The 20,315-nt window shown below is 32.2% G+C and overlaps 1 protein-coding gene across 3 annotated transcripts in view; it reads left to right on the forward strand.

Moving 5' to 3' along the window:
• Positions 1-20,315, forward strand: part of LOC114329227 (YTH domain-containing family protein 3) — a 151,123-nt gene that overhangs the window by 118,339 nt on the left and 12,469 nt on the right. Inside the window, exon 10 of one of the 3 annotated variants that reach the window (XM_050641865.1) lies at positions 1,729-5,482. The exons of the other annotated variants lie outside the window; for them this stretch is intronic. Within the exon in view, the coding sequence (XP_050497822.1) occupies positions 1,729-1,770 (42 nt within the window). The 3' untranslated portion in view covers positions 1,771-5,482. Of the gene's footprint in view, positions 1-1,728; positions 5,483-20,315 lie in introns of those variants that run through there. 3 annotated transcript variants of the gene reach the window in all.

The following is a 20,315-nucleotide window of genomic DNA, read 5'->3' on the forward strand; positions in this document are numbered from 1 at the left end:
AAAGAAATGGCATGGCAACACTGTGACGCACAAACATAAGATTCAGCTGTGCGTTACATAGGGTGCACTAATATCCAAAATGTCCAAAAATTTTTCTCTAGCGCAATCGGTGTCCGAAATACAATATCTTAAGCCGTAGAAATATTCTGAGGACAGAAGAAGAACGAGGAACAAATTTCATCGAAGAAAGTGCAACCGTTTAACTTTTGGACTTAAATTAGGCAAAATATGAATTTTTTAAGTTTTAGAAATTTTCAAAAAATATTTCTAAACCGAACTTTTCTGACGAACGGCAAGCAGGAGAAATTTCTGAGCACACGAAAAGAACAAGCAGCAAATTATAAAATTCTATTTAATTTTAATTAATTTTGTTTAATTTTATTTAATTTAAGTATTTTATTTATTTTCGTTTATTTTATTTTATTTTGTTTTTTAATTTTAATTTAATTTTATTTTGATTAATCAACACCTATATAGTTGGACAACCCCGAACCCAATTATAACTACAGGGTTGTTTTGAATGTAGATAAAATAAAGCTGTTATATTCGTTATAAGATAAACTAAGATTGTAACTGTTGCACTACACACTTTATTTTGTTACTTCTAACTAAATTTTATTACTTCAAACATCATGTGTAATTAATTAAAAATAATAATAAAACATTCACATCGAGCATTTTTTGTTTATTAATTACCAAGCCTCCCCTTTTTTTAAGTTTATTGTATACAAAAGTTTGTTTTTATCTATTGAGGCAGTACGAAGTCTGCCGGGTCAGCTAGTTTAAAATCCAACGTCCAATCAATCAGTCAGTCAACTGCTCGCATCACTTGAAAATGGTTGGGTGATACCTTACCATGAGCAAATTTTATATGTTTGTAACGTCTAATGGCCGGTTTCACAAAGTAAAGTTAACTTGTTGTTAAGAGATAACCTCAAAATTACCCCAAAATATGCGTTTCAGTTTCATAATTGTTACCCTTCTGGGTATACCCGTAAGGGCAACCCACTCCAACCTCCGGTTAAAAATTCTGTGGGTTAACCATACTTCGCCGTTGACCTGAAACTAAAACGCATATTTTGAGGTAACCTCTGGTTATCTCTTAACCAAAAGTTAACTTTACTTTGTGAAACCGGCCGTAAGTGGTTGTTTTTACTGTTTTACAAATTTTACAATTTTTAATAAAAATTGAAATAATCTTTCATCATCCGGAGTTGCACAACAGACCAACTTTCTTAATATGCAAACACCTACAACTCGAAGTAGTGGTACTTTTTTTATACTTTGACGTAAGTTAAAAAACTTTATACTTAGACATCTTTTTACTCATTAGTTTAACTTTTTATTGTAGCATTAGCTCTGAAGATGACGTATATGTCGAAAGCGCTTAGCTAAGGAAATTAAATACATTTACACACTTTAATATACTTTTTTCACTTTCTTCATTAATTCAAGTGTGTACAAAATTTATCAGTCTTTCAACTATTATACTACTTCTGCTGTAGGGTCTATTATTCTATTGTGTGTTTCTATTATTCTTATTCGTTCTGTCGTTTTTTTGCCGTTTAAATATTTTGCTCATTTGTTTAGTTGCTGTACTATATCTCCCCAAAAGTAACCATTCTTTATTTCTACAAAAATTTGTAACCGTAACATGTCACAACAACTACTGAAATATAACTATTTATGTCTGAAAAAGTTATATATTTTTAAATCTGGTAATTTTAGGAATATCCTGTACAGATCACCTTACTAATGGAGAAGTGTTGAGAAGAGTCTACAAGCAACAAATTACTTTACAGGGAGGAAGAGAGAGCTGGAATATTTTGCTCATCTGAAACCACATAACAAATATCTGGGTCCGGACAAAAAATCCCCACAAATTATTTCTGGACAAAAAATCGCCAGACAAAATATCCCCACGAAAAGTCCCGGACAAAAAATCCCCAAAAAATATTTGCTGGCGAATAGTTCTCTAAAAGTTTTCTCGAAATTTTTTCAAATTCCAATTTCATGCCGAAACCTTCAAATTTTACATGACAAAAAACTAGGCCAGAAGAACCTTGTCACCCTCCTATGGGTCCCAGGACACATAGGAATTGGAGGGAACGAAACAGCAGATCAGCTGGCGAAGAAAGGAGCCGAAACCCCATATCTGGGACCAGAACCATCATGTGGGATCAGCAGTAGCGCAATCTTAGGAGAACTAAGAGGAGAATTGGAGAGGGAAAAGTCCAAGTACTGGAATCAGTTGGAAGGATTGAGACAAGCCAAGACAATTCTGGGAAATTATAACCAGAATAGATCTCTTAGCTTTCTCAACCTCAGTAAAAAGAAGATCCGGATTTTGACGGGAATAATGACCGGGCATTGCCGGTTAAGAAGTCACATGAAGAAGCTAGGATTGGTAGATGAAGCAAAATGCAGATTCTGTGAGGAAGAGGACGAAACCTCAATACACATACTCTCAGAATGTCCTGCATTGCAGAACTCCAGGGTCAGATACCTAGGGGCACATGAAATAGAAGAGGAGAACCTGCCTGAATTGAAGCCCGACGATGTCCTAATCTTTCTTAGGAAAATAGGACTGGAAGAGCTGCTATAGGTCTGAGAAAACATCAGACTCATGGCAAGCAAGGGGGACACAATAGATCCTACGGGTCGCAGTGTACCTATCACCCCTATCTACATACATACATACATACATACATGACAAAAAAATGTGAGTTTTTCAAAAATCGATGCTGTGGGAATCATTTGTAATTATTCGCTTAAATCTTTTGCTCACTCTGCTTTGAATAACTATGTTCAAAACATTGCGTATTATCTGTGTGCATACATGCAAAACTTTTGCCCTATTACGAATGTTAGTTTTGTTATGAAAACGCAGAACACCGGTTTTTGACATAGCTTTTGAAATCTTTTGAACCAGGTTTTTGAAATGTTGTTTGCATTGAATTGAAACTGATGACTAAATATTTTTCGGTTAACTAAAAATATTACTACCATACGCCGGAGTGACTACCAGTGTGATTTCAGGCCTGGAAGATCGATTGTTGATCAAATATTTACTATTAGATAAATGCTTGAAAGGATTGGGAGTGTAATCAAGACGTGCATCCGATCTTTATAGATTCCAAACAGGCTTAGATTCAATTAATCGTCCAACACTATATGGAATACAATTTTTACGTACGCCCAGCTCGACCAAAATGGCCGAGCTGGGCGTACCCAAGAAACTAACTGTTGTAACGCAAATGCATGTAACTCCTTTGCACAAGTTTGAATATTGGGAAAAATGTCAGACGCTTTCTGCGTAAATTCTGGACTGAGGCAGGGAGATCCGTTGTCCCCATTTTTGTTTAACGTTGCCTTAGAATATGTCATGCGAAAAATTTATCCAAAAATCAAACCAGACATAGCTACTCGGCGAGGGGCCAGATGGGAGAAGGTCTATAGTCTATAGGACGGCCTAGAAAAAGGTGGAAAGATGCAGTCAGAGAAGATCTGGAGACAATGGGAGTGAGACAATGGGAAATAGTGGCACAGGACCGACAAACATGGAAGGCAATAGTAAACGCGCCAAAGACTCTCGAAAAGTTATAACGACATTGATGATGATGACTAAATATTTTTGACGTTAAATTTACAAAAAGGAACAGATTTTTTTGCATTACAATCAAGATTATAGTTTTAAAGACCAACAGTTATCATCACGAATACGCAATGTTTTGAACATAGTTATTTAAAACAGAGTGAGCAAAATATTTAAGCGAATAATTAGCACATGATTCATACAGCCTTATCTCATTCCCCATATCACTCTCCCCCACGATTTTTTAAAAAACTCACACTCTTTTGTCATGTAAAATTTGAAGATTTCGACATGGAATTGGAATCTGAAATTTGGTAATCGAAATTACAATTCATCTTCTTCTTAAAGTGCTGAGACCGCTTGTCGATCGTTGGCTCTCATGTTGCCCAGCATATTAACAATCATTGTATTATTTGCAGCCGCACGAAATAGTTCAGTGTTAGTTATCCCAAACCATTGGCGTAGGTTTTTAAGCCAAGAAGTTGTACGGCGGCCCACACTTATTTTTCCCATTATTTTTGCCTTGCATGACAAAGTGAAGTATGTAATTTTTCTGGGTGACGCATTATATGACCAAAGTATTTCAATTTACGCCTTTTAACCGTGTTCACTACTTCACAGCTTTTATTTAAACGTTGCAAAATCCTTTCGTTTGTGAATCTTTCTACCCAACTGATCTTCAGCGGCGGTAGATCCGCATCTCAAATGCTTCTAGGTTTTTTAAAAGCGATTCTGTCGAGGTCCATGCTTCAACCCCGTAAAGTAGTACTGGGAATATATTATAACATCGAACCATTCTTATGCGAAGTTCCAAATTGAAATCATGACTGCACAGGATTTTCTTAAATTTCATAAAACTTGTTCTTGCTTTGGCAATTCTACTTTTTATATTTCTGCACTAGGATTCCAGCTTTCATTAATATGAGTACCCAGATATACAAGATAACTTACGCGTTCAATTGTGTCATTACCAATTGTTACGTTATAGTTATTATTAGTTACGGCTGCGTGTTTACTGATAACCATAAACTTTGTTTTTCTTGCGTTGAGTTTGAGTCCATATATCGCGCAGAACGCCACCATTCCGTTCAATAACGCTTGAAGATTTTCAATTGATCCTGTCACTAACAAGGTATCATCTGCGTATCTGATATTGTTCATAAACACGCCATGAATGAGTATGCCCTCTTTTGCATTTTTCAACACTTCATTTAAATTGTTTCAGCGTAAAGATTAAGCAACATTGAGGTAGCATTTTTTCATGGCCAACTTTATGGCGAACTTACAATTCATGCTTAATATTAATTGCTGTTCATTATTTTCGTGCCGAAAAGCTGTTTCATGGCGATTGCTATCTATAACTCTCATGCACTGAGGCTGAAAAACATTTGCGTCGATTGCATTCACGGGAAAACTTTTAGAGAACTTTCGGCAGCAATATTGCTTGGCGATATTTTGTCCGGGATTTTTTGTGGGGATATTTTGTCCAAAAAAAATTGTGGGGATTATTTGTCCGGGTTTTTTTGTGGGGATTTTTGTCCGGGGATTTTTTGTCTGGGGATTTTTTGTCAAGGGATAATTTGTAGGGATTTTTTGTCCGGGATTATTTGTCCTAGATTCCAAATATCGCCTCCAGCAACTTATCCTTTAAGGATATGTGGACCCAGGGAGAAGAATAATGTTAATAGCCAACGTTCCCAAAGGATAAAGCAATAGAAGGAGATATTTTTTAATAATTAGCTACAACCATTCTGAGGTCTGAGGGTGGTTAAATATTTATTGTATTTTGTTTAATATGCCTTATATGTTTGATATACATACTTTTTATTACGTTTCATAATAAAAATTTTCAATATTGAGAAAAATAAAGGTACTTTATACTCTTGAGCGAAATTCATATTTTTTGATACACCTCGTATAATATTGACAAAATTTTATATCTGATGGTTGGATCTTAAATTTTAGACGGTGCAGAACTTTTTATGAAGAATCACTTTTTTTAATTAAATTGCAAAATTTTCACCTCAACCTCTAAAATTACTCCATTTATGGAGAAAGTTAAAAATATAAATTTTTATTGAAATCGGAAAATATGGAATCAATAGAATACTGGTCGCAAACTTTAAAATCGTATAAATTGTCAGGAGTTCGACACCTAATATATTGAAATTGTTTTTGCCCTCATGCATATGAAACTACACTGCGCGTCAGAGAAAACGGGCACCCCACAAAGTGGGTCATTTTTGATGTCTCGAATTTTCTAAACCTGTTGTCCGATTTAAGTGATTTTTTAATATGTTATAGCCTTATTCTTTAACAATATCGCTGTAATAAGATTGTTGCTAGACAGGTAAATTGTAATTGTTTACCGAGTGTACCAATCAAACTGTGTTTTCTTCTCAAAGTTCACCACACCGTGTGGAAGATTATAGCATTTATAAAATACTGAAATTAAAACCCAACTGTATTCCGATTTTCTTAGCATTTTGTTTTTTGATTCATTCGCTTATGTTGGATAATAAAAAAGTTAGGTTCTTTAAGAACTAGCCATGTTATTTATCAATACAAGGTGATTCTAAATAAGTGCGACAAACTGTAAGGGGTAATTATGCATGAAAAAATAATGACCGTTTGCTTTATGAACATAATGTATGTCCGCAATTGCCCCATTTCCGAAATATCTGATGTTGAATTTTTCTTATAAACTGACGATTTATTGAAAAATGAAATTTGGTAGGTTTTATGAGGTAGATATTGCGCATTTTTTGACATACAACTAAGAATTTTATATTCTCTATTGGCGCGCATACGGATCATCTCCATTGCATTTTTTTCATATGAAGCGCCGTTTTTATGCAACAAATAAATCATCTTAACGTGTACAAAGTATTTGAAATAAGTTTCTATGCATATGGAAACTACCTCGAATACTTTGTAAGCGTTAAGATGTTTTATTTTTTTTGCAAAAAAACGGCGCCTCATATGGAAAAAAGGCAAGTACCCCAGGCTGTGGGTGAAAAAACGTGTTATAATTCAGGAATTTTTGAAACCTGTCAGGTGCTTTGAAGTGCGGTGCCAGGAATAACTTCTACTGAAATGTAACCAAAAATTTTAGGAGCTTTTTCATTTGTTAAATTTGCAATTTTTAAAGATTTTTAATTTTGCAGCTCAGGATATTCATTTTTGAGAAAAACTTTTAAATAGAAAGTTGTAGTAAATTAAAAATCCTACAATTTGAGCTCTGACAGATTTAATTTCGTTAATCTGTTGTTGCAAAACAGCCTGCGAAAGATACAAAATGGCCGTTTTTTGCAATTGCATTATTTATTGTAAAAATAACTTTTTTTATTTTTTAAGGATATGAAATAAAGATATTTCAATTCCAAACATAAAAAAATTGTAAAGCCCGGTTGGTGAACTTGTTGCTTAGATGTTATAAAGTGTTTATCCCGAGAGGTCAAATGTCGAAAGCTATAACTTTTTGAAAAAAAAATCGTAGAGAGTTAATCCTAGATCAAATCGCCTTCTAATTTCATATTCTGATGTAAACAGATGCGTAAAACATTTCTCAACCCCTTTATTTCGGGTTTGAAAATAAGGGGGCAAATTTCGTTATAAACATTTAGAACTGAAGCGGCCCCTATACATCCTATGAGTTTCTAACTTGCAGATTATTGTTGCTGAAGACAAAACGAAGATTCAAAACAAAATAAAAATTTTCTACGACCAACTTAAGCCGAGATACTTTATTTTTAACAATTAAGAAATTATTTCACAGTAATTGACTAAAGAAAGACTTGTATTATCTTAAAATAAAAATTATTTTGAAAGAAAATATCACGTAATGAAAATGATTTTTAAAGTGGAGTGAAGGTTTTTTTTTCTTTGTGATTGTGAGTTATTGTGTCGGCTGCCCTTGGCAACTTATAGTATATTGAATCACAGTTTTTGCTCCAAATTTTAAACAATTGCTTGGATTGACATGCAATTTGTCGTACACATAAATAACATGTCAAAGAAGAAAATTGATATTGGGCCGATGTGTACTTTTGCCCTGGGGGTGAGTTTCACCCCTTATGGGGGTGAAAAATATACGTTCAAAATAGGTCTAGAAATGGATAAACTGACTAATTCTAAGCAACTTTTGCTCTATAGCATTTTTTCACTAAGTTAATACTTTTCTAGTTATTTGGGAGTAAATACGTTAATTTTTCAACAAACAAAAAACACGTTTTTAAGCTGTTTTTACAAATAACTCAAAATGTAAGTATTTTATCGAAAAAACATTTTTAGCAAAAATATAGCTCATAAAAAACTGAAAAAATGGTGGGCATATGAACTCTCTAGACGCAGTAGAAGCAAAGTTGTAGCTAATGAACGATGGGTTCATATCCGTCAAATTTCAAAGTGAATATTTCAACGTGAAATAACCAAATAATTATGCACTCTTTTGAGAAAAATCAATACAACTTTCTGAAAGTTATTAAAAAAAGCTTTATTCTTGTTTTTTAAAATAGTCTCTAGGATCAAAAGTAAGCAAGTTACGCTCAAAATAAAGTTGGTCTCTTTTATTTTGGTAAAAAAAACTCAGGAAAGTCACACCCTAGTTACCATATTAAATCAAATTAATCGTTACCGCTTCACAAGTTACTTTACTTATGTTGTTCTGAAGCTATTTCATTGTGGCATTTTTATTATTAACTATTTAGATGGGAAATAAGCCACAATTAAATTGAAAAAAATAATTTTATTAACGTTTCGATGCCCAAATCGGGTGTCGTTGTCAAAATACAAAATACTATTAAATTAAACAAAAATGTTGTTGCTTATTGAAAAATTATTCTAATAATTTATTTAATCTGACTTATATCGGCAATTCAGACATATATTATACATTTTAAAGTAGAAGACTTTAAAATGATATTGCCAGTATTTATGAGTTGCGTTCCTGGGACGACTTAACAAAGATAATTCATTCGATTACATTAAATCAACCCCAACTCAAGAATATCCGCCACACAAAAAATCACAGCATGTCATCTGTCTTTAAAAAGACAACCAAATGCAACGGTGACAGTAAAATTCTCGCGTTAGAGATTCCATAGTAAATCACGAGGGAAAACCAGGAAAAAACCTCGTGATACTATCCCGGCATCGTAATTATTTGGTCTTACATTTAGTTTACTCTCAAAACTAATACCAAATTCTGACTTTAATACATATGTTGTTTAAATTATAAATAATATTAATAATACATAGATATATGTATAAGTAATACTAAAATATAAAATATGTACTAACTAAATATGTTATTGACTTACTAATCGTGGTATGTTCTTTCTATTGACTTCCTCTTTCAGTATGGGTAACCATGTCCTACTGCATTCTACCGAGGAATTTGCGACACATTTGGTTTCATTTAGCATAATTAGAGCCGCTTTTTTGATTTTTCTCTTTTTACTATCTGTTTCTTTCAGGACTTTACTTGAATCTCTCCACTGAACTCTATGTTAATTATCCCACGCGTCTTGAGTCTTGACATATTTGAGATCTATCAAATTCTCTATTTTTAATAAAAGACTGATGTTCACTTATTCTAACGTTTAATGGTCTTGATGTTTCACCTAAATAAATGGAATTTATTTACTATGGAATCTCTAACGCGAGAATTTTACTGTCACCGTTGCATTTGGTTGTCTTTTTAAAGACAGATCACATGCTATGATTTTTTGTGGCGGATATTCTTGAGTTGGGGTTGATTTCATGTAATCGAATGAACTATCTTTCAGTAAAGTCGTCCCCGGAACGCAACTCATAAATATTCGCAATATCATTTTAAAGTCTTCTACTTTAAAATGTATTATATATGTCTGAATTGCCGATATAAATGAGTCAGATTAAATAAATTATTAGAAGAATTTTTTAATAAGCAAAACAACATTTTTGTTTAATTTAGTAGTATTTTGTATTTTGACAAGGACACCCGATTTGGGCGTCGAAACGTTAATAAAATTATTTTTTTGTCAATTTAATTGTGGCTTATTTTCCATCTAAATAGTTGATTACTATACTTATTGTATTATTTATATGATCTGCAAGTATCACCGGTTCAAAGGGCTTATTTAAAAAAAATGGTTTTAAAGTAAACTTTTATTAATTTTTAATTTTGAAAAAAAATGATTTTTTCAAAATAACTTAAAATTTGTAACCAAAGATCACAGAGTACAAAAATGCAGGTTTTGCTTTTATGAATACTTTGGATTTTTTGTTTTTCTGTAAGGCAAAAATTGGTTAAGATGTGGCTGTTCAAAATTTGCATACACTCATGATTATTGACTAGCTCAAGTCCTTTCAACTACAGCCCCTTCAAAACTAAGCACTTTGAACCGATGAAACTTAGAGATCATATAAACAATAGATACACGAGGAAAGAAAATTGTGAAATGGTAACGATTAATTTCATTTGGGATGCTAATTATGGGTGGTTTTCACGATTTTTTTACCACAAGAAAAGGGACCAACTTTATTTTGTGCGTAACTTCCTTTCTTTTAATACTAGAAACTTTTTTACAGCAATAAAGCTTTTTTAATAAATTAAAAAAGTTGTAATGAGTTTTTTCAAAAAGGTGCTTCATTTTTTGGTGATTTCACGTTGAAATATTCGATTTAGAATTTGGCGAGTATCAACCTATTTTTTTTACTTAGAACTCTTCTTTTACTGCGTCTAGGGATCTCATGCATACACCATTTTGTTCACCTTTTTTATGGGCTATATTTTTGCTAAAAATGTTTTTTTCGATAAAATACTTACTTTTTGAGTTATTTGCAAAAAACTGCCTAAAAACGTGTTTATTTTTGTTGAAAAATGAACGTATTTACTTGCAAATAACTCAAAAAGTATTAAGTTAGTGAAAAAATGCTATGGAACAAAAGTTGCTTAGAATTAGTCAGTTTATCCATTTCCAGACTTATTTTGAACGTAAAATATTTTTTCATCTCCCATAAGGGGTGAACCCCCAGGGCAAAAGCACACATCGACCCAATATCACTTTTCTTCTTTGACATGTTATCTACGTGTATGACGAATTTCGTGTCAATCCAAGCGGTTCTTTAAAATTTGGAGCAAAAACCGTGATTCAATGTACTATAAGTTGCTATGGGCCACAGACAATAAATCACAATCGCAAAGAAAAAAAATCTCCACCCAACTTTAAAAATCATTTTTAATAATTACTGGTAAATTTCTTTTAAAATAATTTTTATTTTAAGATAAAATAGGTCTTTCTTTAGTCAATGACTGTGAAATAATTTCTTAATTGTTATAAATAAAGCCACTACGATTTAAGAAAACAAAAACAATTATCTCGGCTTGAGTTGGTCGTAGAAAGTTTTTATTTTGTTTTGAATCTTCGTTTTGTCTTCAGCAACAATAATCTGCAAGTTAGAAACTCATACGATGTATAGGGGCCGCTTCAGTTCCAAATGTTTATAACGAAATTTGTCCCCTTATTTTCAAACCCGAAATAAAGGGGTCGAGAAATGTTTTATACATTTGTTTACATCAGAATATGAAAATATAAGTCTTTAGAAGGAGAGTGGATCTAGGATTAACTCTCTACGATTTTTTTTTCCAAAAAGTTATAGCCTTCGACATTTGACCTCTCGGGATAAACAATTTATAATATATAAGCAACAAGTTCACCAATCGGGCTTTTAGTATGGTATAACTAGACCTACACCCAGACATCCAAAGTGAAAGCTATCCTTCAACACCAAATTGTTCTATATGGTCCACATATTGTGCATTAAAAAGTTTGACTATTTTGAGCGTCTGGTTTGGGGAGAAGTCGGCAAATTAGGAGTTTTTTACGTTTTTTACGTTCTTCGTCAATATTTCTAAAACTATGCAGTTTAGCCTGAACAATGTTCTATACCAGGGGTGGCCAAACTGCGGCTCGCGAGCCACATGCGGCTCTTTGAAGGATTACTTGTGGCTCTCGATTGTACCCGAGTTATTTTTCAATTTTGTATTAGATATGATTTAAAAAAATTATTATCGTTCCATAATATGTGTTTCAAAATGTCTTTTAATTTACTGACAACAAACATGAAAGACTTTGTAACAAATTCCATTTCCATCCAAGATAAGAATGATATGACACATCGAAAACTGCGCTAACAAACATTACATAAGAGTGGCGCAATGTAAAAGTCAGTAATCAACCGAATCCAGACCGATTTTTGTATAACTCTTGCTACAGATGTAATTTGTATTAGGTACACATTTTGCATTTAAGTCATTTTACTCGACCTAGAAAAAAATTTTTACCATCTTTTCCTAGAAAAACTTAACGAGTAGGTATATAAAAAAGCCGGAAGGAATATTGACCGAACTCCAAAATAGATTTGAAGACTTAAAATATGTTAAATCGTCTCTTCATTTTTTTCCGAATTCATTTGAAATGAACATAGTTCATAAGGTGAATTTTTTATTATTACCAATATATGACCCAAACAACATCTGGAGAATTAAAATTAATAGAGACGCAAGAAGATCAAGCTCGAAAATAAAACTATAAGTCGATGCCGAATACCGAATTTTGGAAATTTGTACCAGAATCCAAGAAGGTACCCTAAAAAAGAATGCTTGTCGAATTATTTCCATATTAGGAACAACGTACTTGTGTGGACCATTTTATTCCATTTTATAATTCGTGAAATCCTAACACCGATCAATATTACCTAACCAGCATCTAAAAGAATTTACTGAGAAGTCACATATTAATCACCAAATTCTAAAGAATTATCAAAAGAAGGAAAAAAAATGTAATTAAGTTTAAATATTTCGTAATTGTATTTCGGTTTTCAGTAAGTAAAAGTTCTGTTAAAAAAATTGTAAATACCTTCTATACATAGATACTTTTTGAATAAGTATTTTATTGTGGCTCGCGAAAAACTTCAACTTGTGAAAAGTGGCTCGGACTATTAAGAAGCTTGACCACCCCTCTATACAAAAATATTTTACATTGAATTTAAAACAGAAAAGGTCCTATGCATAATCCTTCTAACACGAACGGTTCCAAAGTTACGGAGGTAGTATAATATAATTGGTCCAAAAAAGGCCTAACCCCGTGATCTAAAATAAAAGTTTTTCTTCAACGCCAAATTGTTCTATATAGTTCACATATTGTTCAGGAAAAGGTTACACCATTTTGAGCGTCGGGTTTGGGTGGAAGTGGAGGGGAGAAGTCGGCAAATTAGTAGTTTTTTACGTTTTTACATTACATTAAATTTGAAACGAAAATTTTACTGTTGGAAAGACATGCATGCGACATTGTCCATAGAAAGTTCAGATTGGGTTTCTCGGTACCAGATATTTATATGGCCTAGGCCTGTAGAAGCCTCTTGGTGGGGCTGACGGTCCTTTAAGTGTTCTTCACTAATAGTATTATAGTTTGTTTAAACAGTATAGAAAATATGGAAAACCTCCACTTTACACCCTCCGCAACTCCGAAACCGTTGATTTTATAATAAATATACATAGGATCTTCTTCGTTTCAAATTTAATGTAAAACATTTTTGTATAGAATATTGTTCACGCTAAATCGCTTAGGTTTAGAAATATTGACGAAAATCGTACAAAAATTCTAATTTACCGAATTTTCCCTCCCCTCCCCACAAACCCGACGCTCAAAATGGTGTGACTTTTTATTGAACAATATGTGGACCATATAGAACAATTTGGTGTTGGAGGAAAACTTTAATTTGGGATGACGGGGTTAGGCCTTTTTTGTACCAATTATACTATACCTACTACCTCCGTAACTTTGAAACCGTTCATTTTAGGATTATGTATAGGACCTGTTTTGTTTAAAATTTAATGTAGAACATTGTTGTATAGAACATTGTTTACGGTAATAGTTTAGGTTAAATTAGGTTAGCATAGTTTTAGAAATATTGACGAAAAACGTAAAAAAAATTAACCGACTTCTTCCCCCATTCCCCCCAAACCCGACGCTTAAAATGGTGTAACTTTTTACTGAACAGTATGTGGAACTTATATAATAATTTGGTGTTAAAGGATAATAACTTTCACTTTGGATGTCTGGGTTATGCTTTGTTTTGTATCAACTGTATCATACTATTTACAATTTGTTTTATGTTTCGAATTGAATGATCTTCATTTTATAAATTTAAAAAATAAAAAATAAATATTTTTTCAATAAATAATGCAATTGCATAAAACGTCCATTTTGTATCTTTCGCAGACTGTTTTGCAACAAGTTAACGAAATTAAACTTGTTATAGCTCAAATTATACGTTTTTTAATTCACTACAATTTTCTATTTAAAAGTTTTTCTCTAAAATGAATATCCTAAGCTGCAAAATTAAAAATCTTGAAAAATTGCAAATTTAACAAATGAAAAACGTCATAAATAAAAAAGCTCATAAAATTTTTGGTTACATTTTAGTAGAAGTTATTCCTGCATCGTCCTTTACAACACCTGATAGGTTTCAAAAATTCCTGAATTATACCCTGAAATCGACCTATTTTTCACCCACAGCTTGGACTAAAGAAACAATGTTTGATGTAAATTGAACAAGGAATTCAAAATTTTTAATTTGAAATATCTCAGAGGCGCACTAATTTTTTCTATCAAAAATTCAGACCATTACCCATATAGGTCATTACCCGCATGCACGCCAATGGTGAATATTAAGTTCTTAATTGTATGTCAAAAATGCGCATAACTACCTCTTAAAACCTACCAAATTCCATTTGCATATCTCAACCAGTTTTAGAGCAACAAATAAATCGTCAGTTTGTAAGAAAAAATTCAACATCCTGTATTTCGGAAACGAAGCATTTGCGGACATATGTTTATAAAGCAAACGGTCATTATTTTTTCATGCAGAATTACCCCTTAAAGTTTGTCGCACTTATTTACAAACACCCTGTATTGATGAAGAACATGACTAGTTGTTAAAGTACCTAACTGTTTTATTATCCAACCTAAGCGAATGAATAAAAAAACAGATTGTTCAGAAAACCTGAGGCTATAGTTGGGTATAAATTACATTATTTTATAGATGCTAAAATATTCCAGAGGGTGTGGTGAACTATTAGAAAAAACACATTTTGATTGGTACACCCGGTATACAGGGTGATTGATTAGTAGGGTAAAGCTCAATAGCTCCGCTATAGTAATAGATAGCAATAAAAGTTAATAACAAAAATTTTAGCTACCTTTGAGCTTCACATTACAAAATTACTTAGAATGTTACAGGGTGTTCGATAACACAGTGGCAGACCTAACTTATGTTTTTTTAAATGGAACACCCTATATTTTATTTTATATTCGAAATCCTGTTAACTTCTCCATCACAAAAATATAAAGGTTTGTAATTTTATACAGGGTATTTACAAAGTTATAACCAATTTTGTATGAAAATCGTAACGAGTTCAACTTCTTGTATAAATAAAAGTAAGCACAACAGCAATGGTTTATTAATGCCATATTTTTTAACGTATTGTCAATATTTTCAGGAATGGTCGATATTGCTCATTTTCTTTATATCAAATACAGGGTGAGTCAAAACGCAAGTACATTATTTTCTCAGTAATGTTAAATGGAACACTCTGTATTTTATATCATTATTGAAAAGTAACATTAACGTACTTTAATTTTTATATAACATTCCCTATGCCCAAATTTATTAGTTTTCGAGATATTTTCATTTTTCAGAGTAAATTATTTTAGGTGTTTAAATTTATCTAAATTTTAAGTAAGCCATGACTGAATCGACAATTGAAGATTACCGATTATCAATCCGGTAATCAATGTAACACTGTAGCAAATAAAGAAATAAAAATAATTTATTAGTAATACATTTTACAAACAAAAACACAACCAATACATGCAACATTTTTGAAACAATTAAAAACTATCTTTTTATGTAAATGCAACAAATAAACAAAGAAAATTAGTAATAAATTTTACAAACAAACACAAAATACAATATTTTGTGAAGACAATTAAACACTACTTTTGTATGTAAATGTAACAATGTAACAAATAAAGAACGAAACATAATTTATCAGTAATACATTTTGCAAAAAAACATGTTTGAAAAAATTAGAAGCTACTTTTAATAAAATATTTTTAATATTTAATTACATAAGGTGTTCAAAATTATCTCCTAACACATTTATGTACGCCTAAAAACGATCATTGAATGAGCTACTTACTCTACGGAGCATTTGTGAATTAACACATCGAAATACACTTTGTATTCTATTTTTCATCTCATCCCTTGTTGTTGGAGGTATTTTATAAACTTCATTATTAACGTAACCCCAAAAAAATCATTCCAGTTTATTAAATTCTGGTGATTTGGGTGGCCACGCTACTGATCCATTGAAAAATGAAAATATCTCGAAAACTAATAAATTTAGACATAGGGAATGTTATCTAAAAATTAAAGTACGGTAATGGTACTTTTCAATAGTGATAGAAAATACAGGGTGTTCCATTTAAAATTACTGAGAAAATAATGTACTTGCGTTTTGACTCACCCTGTATTTGATATAAAGAAAATTAGCAATATCGACCATTCTTGAAAATTTTGACAATACGTTAAAAAATATGGCATTAATAAACCATTGTTGTTTTGCTTATTTTTATTTATACAGGGAGTTTGTAACCAAAAACGAGGTTGTGTTGTGGCAGAATAGATATAGCTTTAAAGGGTAGTTACTTATTTATGGAAGTTTCCTCAAACTAGGCTAGCTGGAAATTGAAGATACTAAACAGTAGGGCTCAGGGGAGGATCAGGCCGTATTTGCACGCCCTAGTAAGACGGTACCTACTAAAATACTTGAATGATAAAGAAAATAAATTAATATAAGGAGTAATGAAAAGAAAAGAACTATTGACCAAGAAGATATTCAGAAGTAGTGTTGAGCGCCAGGGAAGAATTGAATATATTCTTCTCCACGTGACCTATATTGCTGTACCTAACTAATACTATTAAAAAGGTAGGATAATAAAACATATAAGTATGTACAACCAACAAATTTAATGAAAAAAAAATACCTATAACCCCTATATACAATTTTATACAAACTAGCTAACCACCTGACGTACTAGGCTAGTACGCTCCTGTCTATTACACAGATATTACAGTAGAGAAAAGCAAATATATTGAATTTATTGTACCAAGACAGTTAATGGATCTAAATATGTGTGTACAAAACTTATTATTAAGGAGGATTACAATATTGGTTGACAATCCCACATCTGATCGGAATGACACACGGGACAATACTGATATATTGTGATAATAACCGAGATAGTGTGCACAGTATCTTACCAGATAAGTTATGGTCTCCGGACTATTTTAAATAAAATACAAATACAATAATGAAAATGACATATAAAAGTTGTGGAAAAGAAAAATATTGATTATGATTACTTTAATTGATTTTAGAAAAATGAATTTATATGATTATTAAGAGGATATATGTTATTAAAAATGTTAAAGTTGAAATATGTTATGTAAAAGAATTGAAAATGTAAATTTTAATAATAAAACCTGTCGTTTCTACAAACAGTAGGCCTGTGGCTTCTCCAAACTCCGGTTAAGTTGATGCGGGAGAGCCAAGTAAGGTATCTTCCGGGTTTCCTCTACCTTAGGGGGAGTACTTCTCACCAACCAGAAGGTACGACGATGTGGTGCGACAAGGAGGTACTTCCTAGCACCGGGAAAACTGTATATCTCCAAAAAACAAAAAAAATAAAATCCATCCAATGCCAAATAACCCAAAATGATCGTCTATTCCATATCCAAAAAGATTGACTTAATCTTGATCTCCACCAGTGGCTAAAAAAACAAACCTTGATCAGCTGATTGCCTTGACCACACAAGAAACAGGGCCTCTGCAAAAAGGTGTACCACCTTATCAGAACTTGACAGAGAAAAAATCTAAGAAAAAATGAAGTTTGATGTACTTGCTTGAAATGTCAGTGACCTTGATTATCCTTGACTGGAAAGAGCCTTTTTAAACGAATATAAGGAAGTATTTGAACAAGTAAATATGAATCTGGTAATCAAGATTACTTTAAGGAGTTATATAAATGAGAGAATAAGAATGGTCATTGATTCCAAACTGATTTTGAACTGGAAGTATATAGTTAGAAAGAATTCTTTTCTCTGTAGAAAAAAAATAAGTGCGATGGTATTGAAGTATTGCAAATCTGATGATTGAAGAATAACAATTCATTTGAAGATAATATATGTAAGATGTTTGAAATGAATGACAGGGTTATTTTTTTATTTAAGGAAAAACATCATTTTTTTAATACATACCCATTACTCTTCAAAAAGGTGTTGGAAAACAAAAAACCTCTTCTTTTCAAAACACTTAACAACCAAGAACAAAACAACTTCTTCCCACGTAAACTTATATTCTATTCAAACATTTCAACTAAAATTTTATATTCTCTGTAATGGCCACTGGTGTGATGGGTCTGCCTTCAACAACAGCCGAGATTGAAGTGACGAATAGTCCCTTCTGCAATGACAATCACGTCAGCCGGAAGCCGTATCGACACACAAACCAACTTCTAGGTTCCGAATTCCCCAAAAGTTACCAATTTTGTCGTCGATCAACTGCAACTTTCAATACAATTGTCTGTAAAGTTGGTTGCATACCTAGTTCCTATTGGAATAAATATTTTAGTAACGATGGTAATAACTAATCGTTACATTCCCCCGTTACTCGGAGAAAAAAAAATTGATCTAATGAACAATTTTTTTTATACATATATAAATACTCAATACAAGTATCCATAAAAAAAATCACACGCTGTGGGATCCAACACAGGCGTGAATAACCAAATATCTAAAATATACTACGAATCTAAGAATACTACTCTACTCTAAAATAACCTATATTGGCGACACAGAACTCGTAGGACAAGTTCTCGGTGGCATACATCATAAAGACCAAATTGTGTTCAAGTTGATTCAGTAGATTTTTATAAAACCCCAAATTATAGTCAACAAGAACACCATAATAACCATATTCATAACTGCAAAACAAAACATAACCTATACAACGACTAACTTATACACACTTACATTTGACTCGATCGATTATACCTAACCGCAAATTATGAGTCATGTAAATGGAGTTGTCCTAATGAACAATATATCACATATGGTACCAACATACATATTTAAGGTTTATTATAACCCTTTTCTAAATTACGAGTAATACAAAATCGTTCTATCGATGGACAACAGATTTAAATAGAGCATATCCAAAGTGAACAATTAGTAGATCTCGTAGCCAATTCGCAATAAGCCAACATAGACCATAGTATATCAAAATAAATATAAGAGTTATTGACAAGAAAGGAAATTATTGTAGCAAGCCTTTTATCCTAAATTGATCCGACATTGGACAACAGATTTATATTGAAGCATATTCAAGGTGGAACAATCAGGCAGATTTAATTGAGCAACGCTACAACCTAGTACTAAATGTACTAATGATGATTACATATTTGTTACCATGACCCTAACTCAACCGATCATCAGATTTGTATCAGATTCAATGGGAGATCTATCTAAGGGTAACTAATCGAATAGTAGACCTAACAGAAGTTAGCTTACTCTGGGATTCTCTAACTATAGTTATAGCTACAACAGAATGATAAGAATGGCCAGAAGAAGCTAACCAATATTTCGAAGTCATCTCTCATGAAAGAATTCAAGAAGTCACATATTAATAACTCTTATAAATAAATCCAATTATGGAAATACTAGAGAACAAGTAAATCAATTTCTAAAGAAACTGCAGATTAAGAAAATGTTCCCTAGTTACTCACAGAGAACAGGATATTGATCCTGACCCTAAGGTACATATGAACAAAAAAAAATTTAATTCCTCGGAAAGATGATGCTTGAACAAAATAATCCCTTGGTGAATACAAAAGCTACAATATTTCAATATAGCAAAGAAGTTACCATCATTATCAGAATAATAAAATAGTAAAACTTAAGAAGGATAGATAAACATACAAGTTAAGACTAAGTTTCTTCAGAATGAATGTAAACTGAAAATCGAATAAGAATGCCTAGTGCATGATTAAAATGATGATTAAACATTCTATCATAAAGATTCAGCATCTGAACTAATTGAGGTATGGCTTGGAACTAGGCAACTATGAGCAATGAAATCTGCTTCCTATCAGGTGCACAGTCGATAAGCAACAAGTCTCGAACCCACGTATTTGCATAGCCAAGCTAGGCAAACCACTTTCCTAAGAAATGTTCACTACAATAAATAATGAAATGGTTTCATAGTCTTTATCATAAATTTAATCTCAATTAACTTTATCAAAATTTGGATACATGAAGTATAACTTTGGAATCACACTGTATACTAAAATTGCATTTACCCAAACAAATATCACAATGACTTCTTTAGACAAAAATAAGCTAAGGTACCAAGGAATCATGCTAAGCATTGAAATAACTCTCCAGTAGAAACTACAAAATCAAATACAAAACGAGATAATCCTAATCTAAACCTATTATGTAGATACACTAATCTACAAGTGATGACATATATAAGCATAATCACATACAAGGTGTTAACAGTTCCATACCAGTTCAATAATAAGCCAAATTAAGCTAAATCTCAATAATA

The sequence above is a fragment of the Diabrotica virgifera genome, chromosome 1 (assembly GCF_917563875.1).
Source record: "Diabrotica virgifera virgifera chromosome 1, PGI_DIABVI_V3a".
In the NCBI taxonomy this organism is placed as follows: Eukaryota; Metazoa; Arthropoda; class Insecta; order Coleoptera; family Chrysomelidae; genus Diabrotica; species Diabrotica virgifera.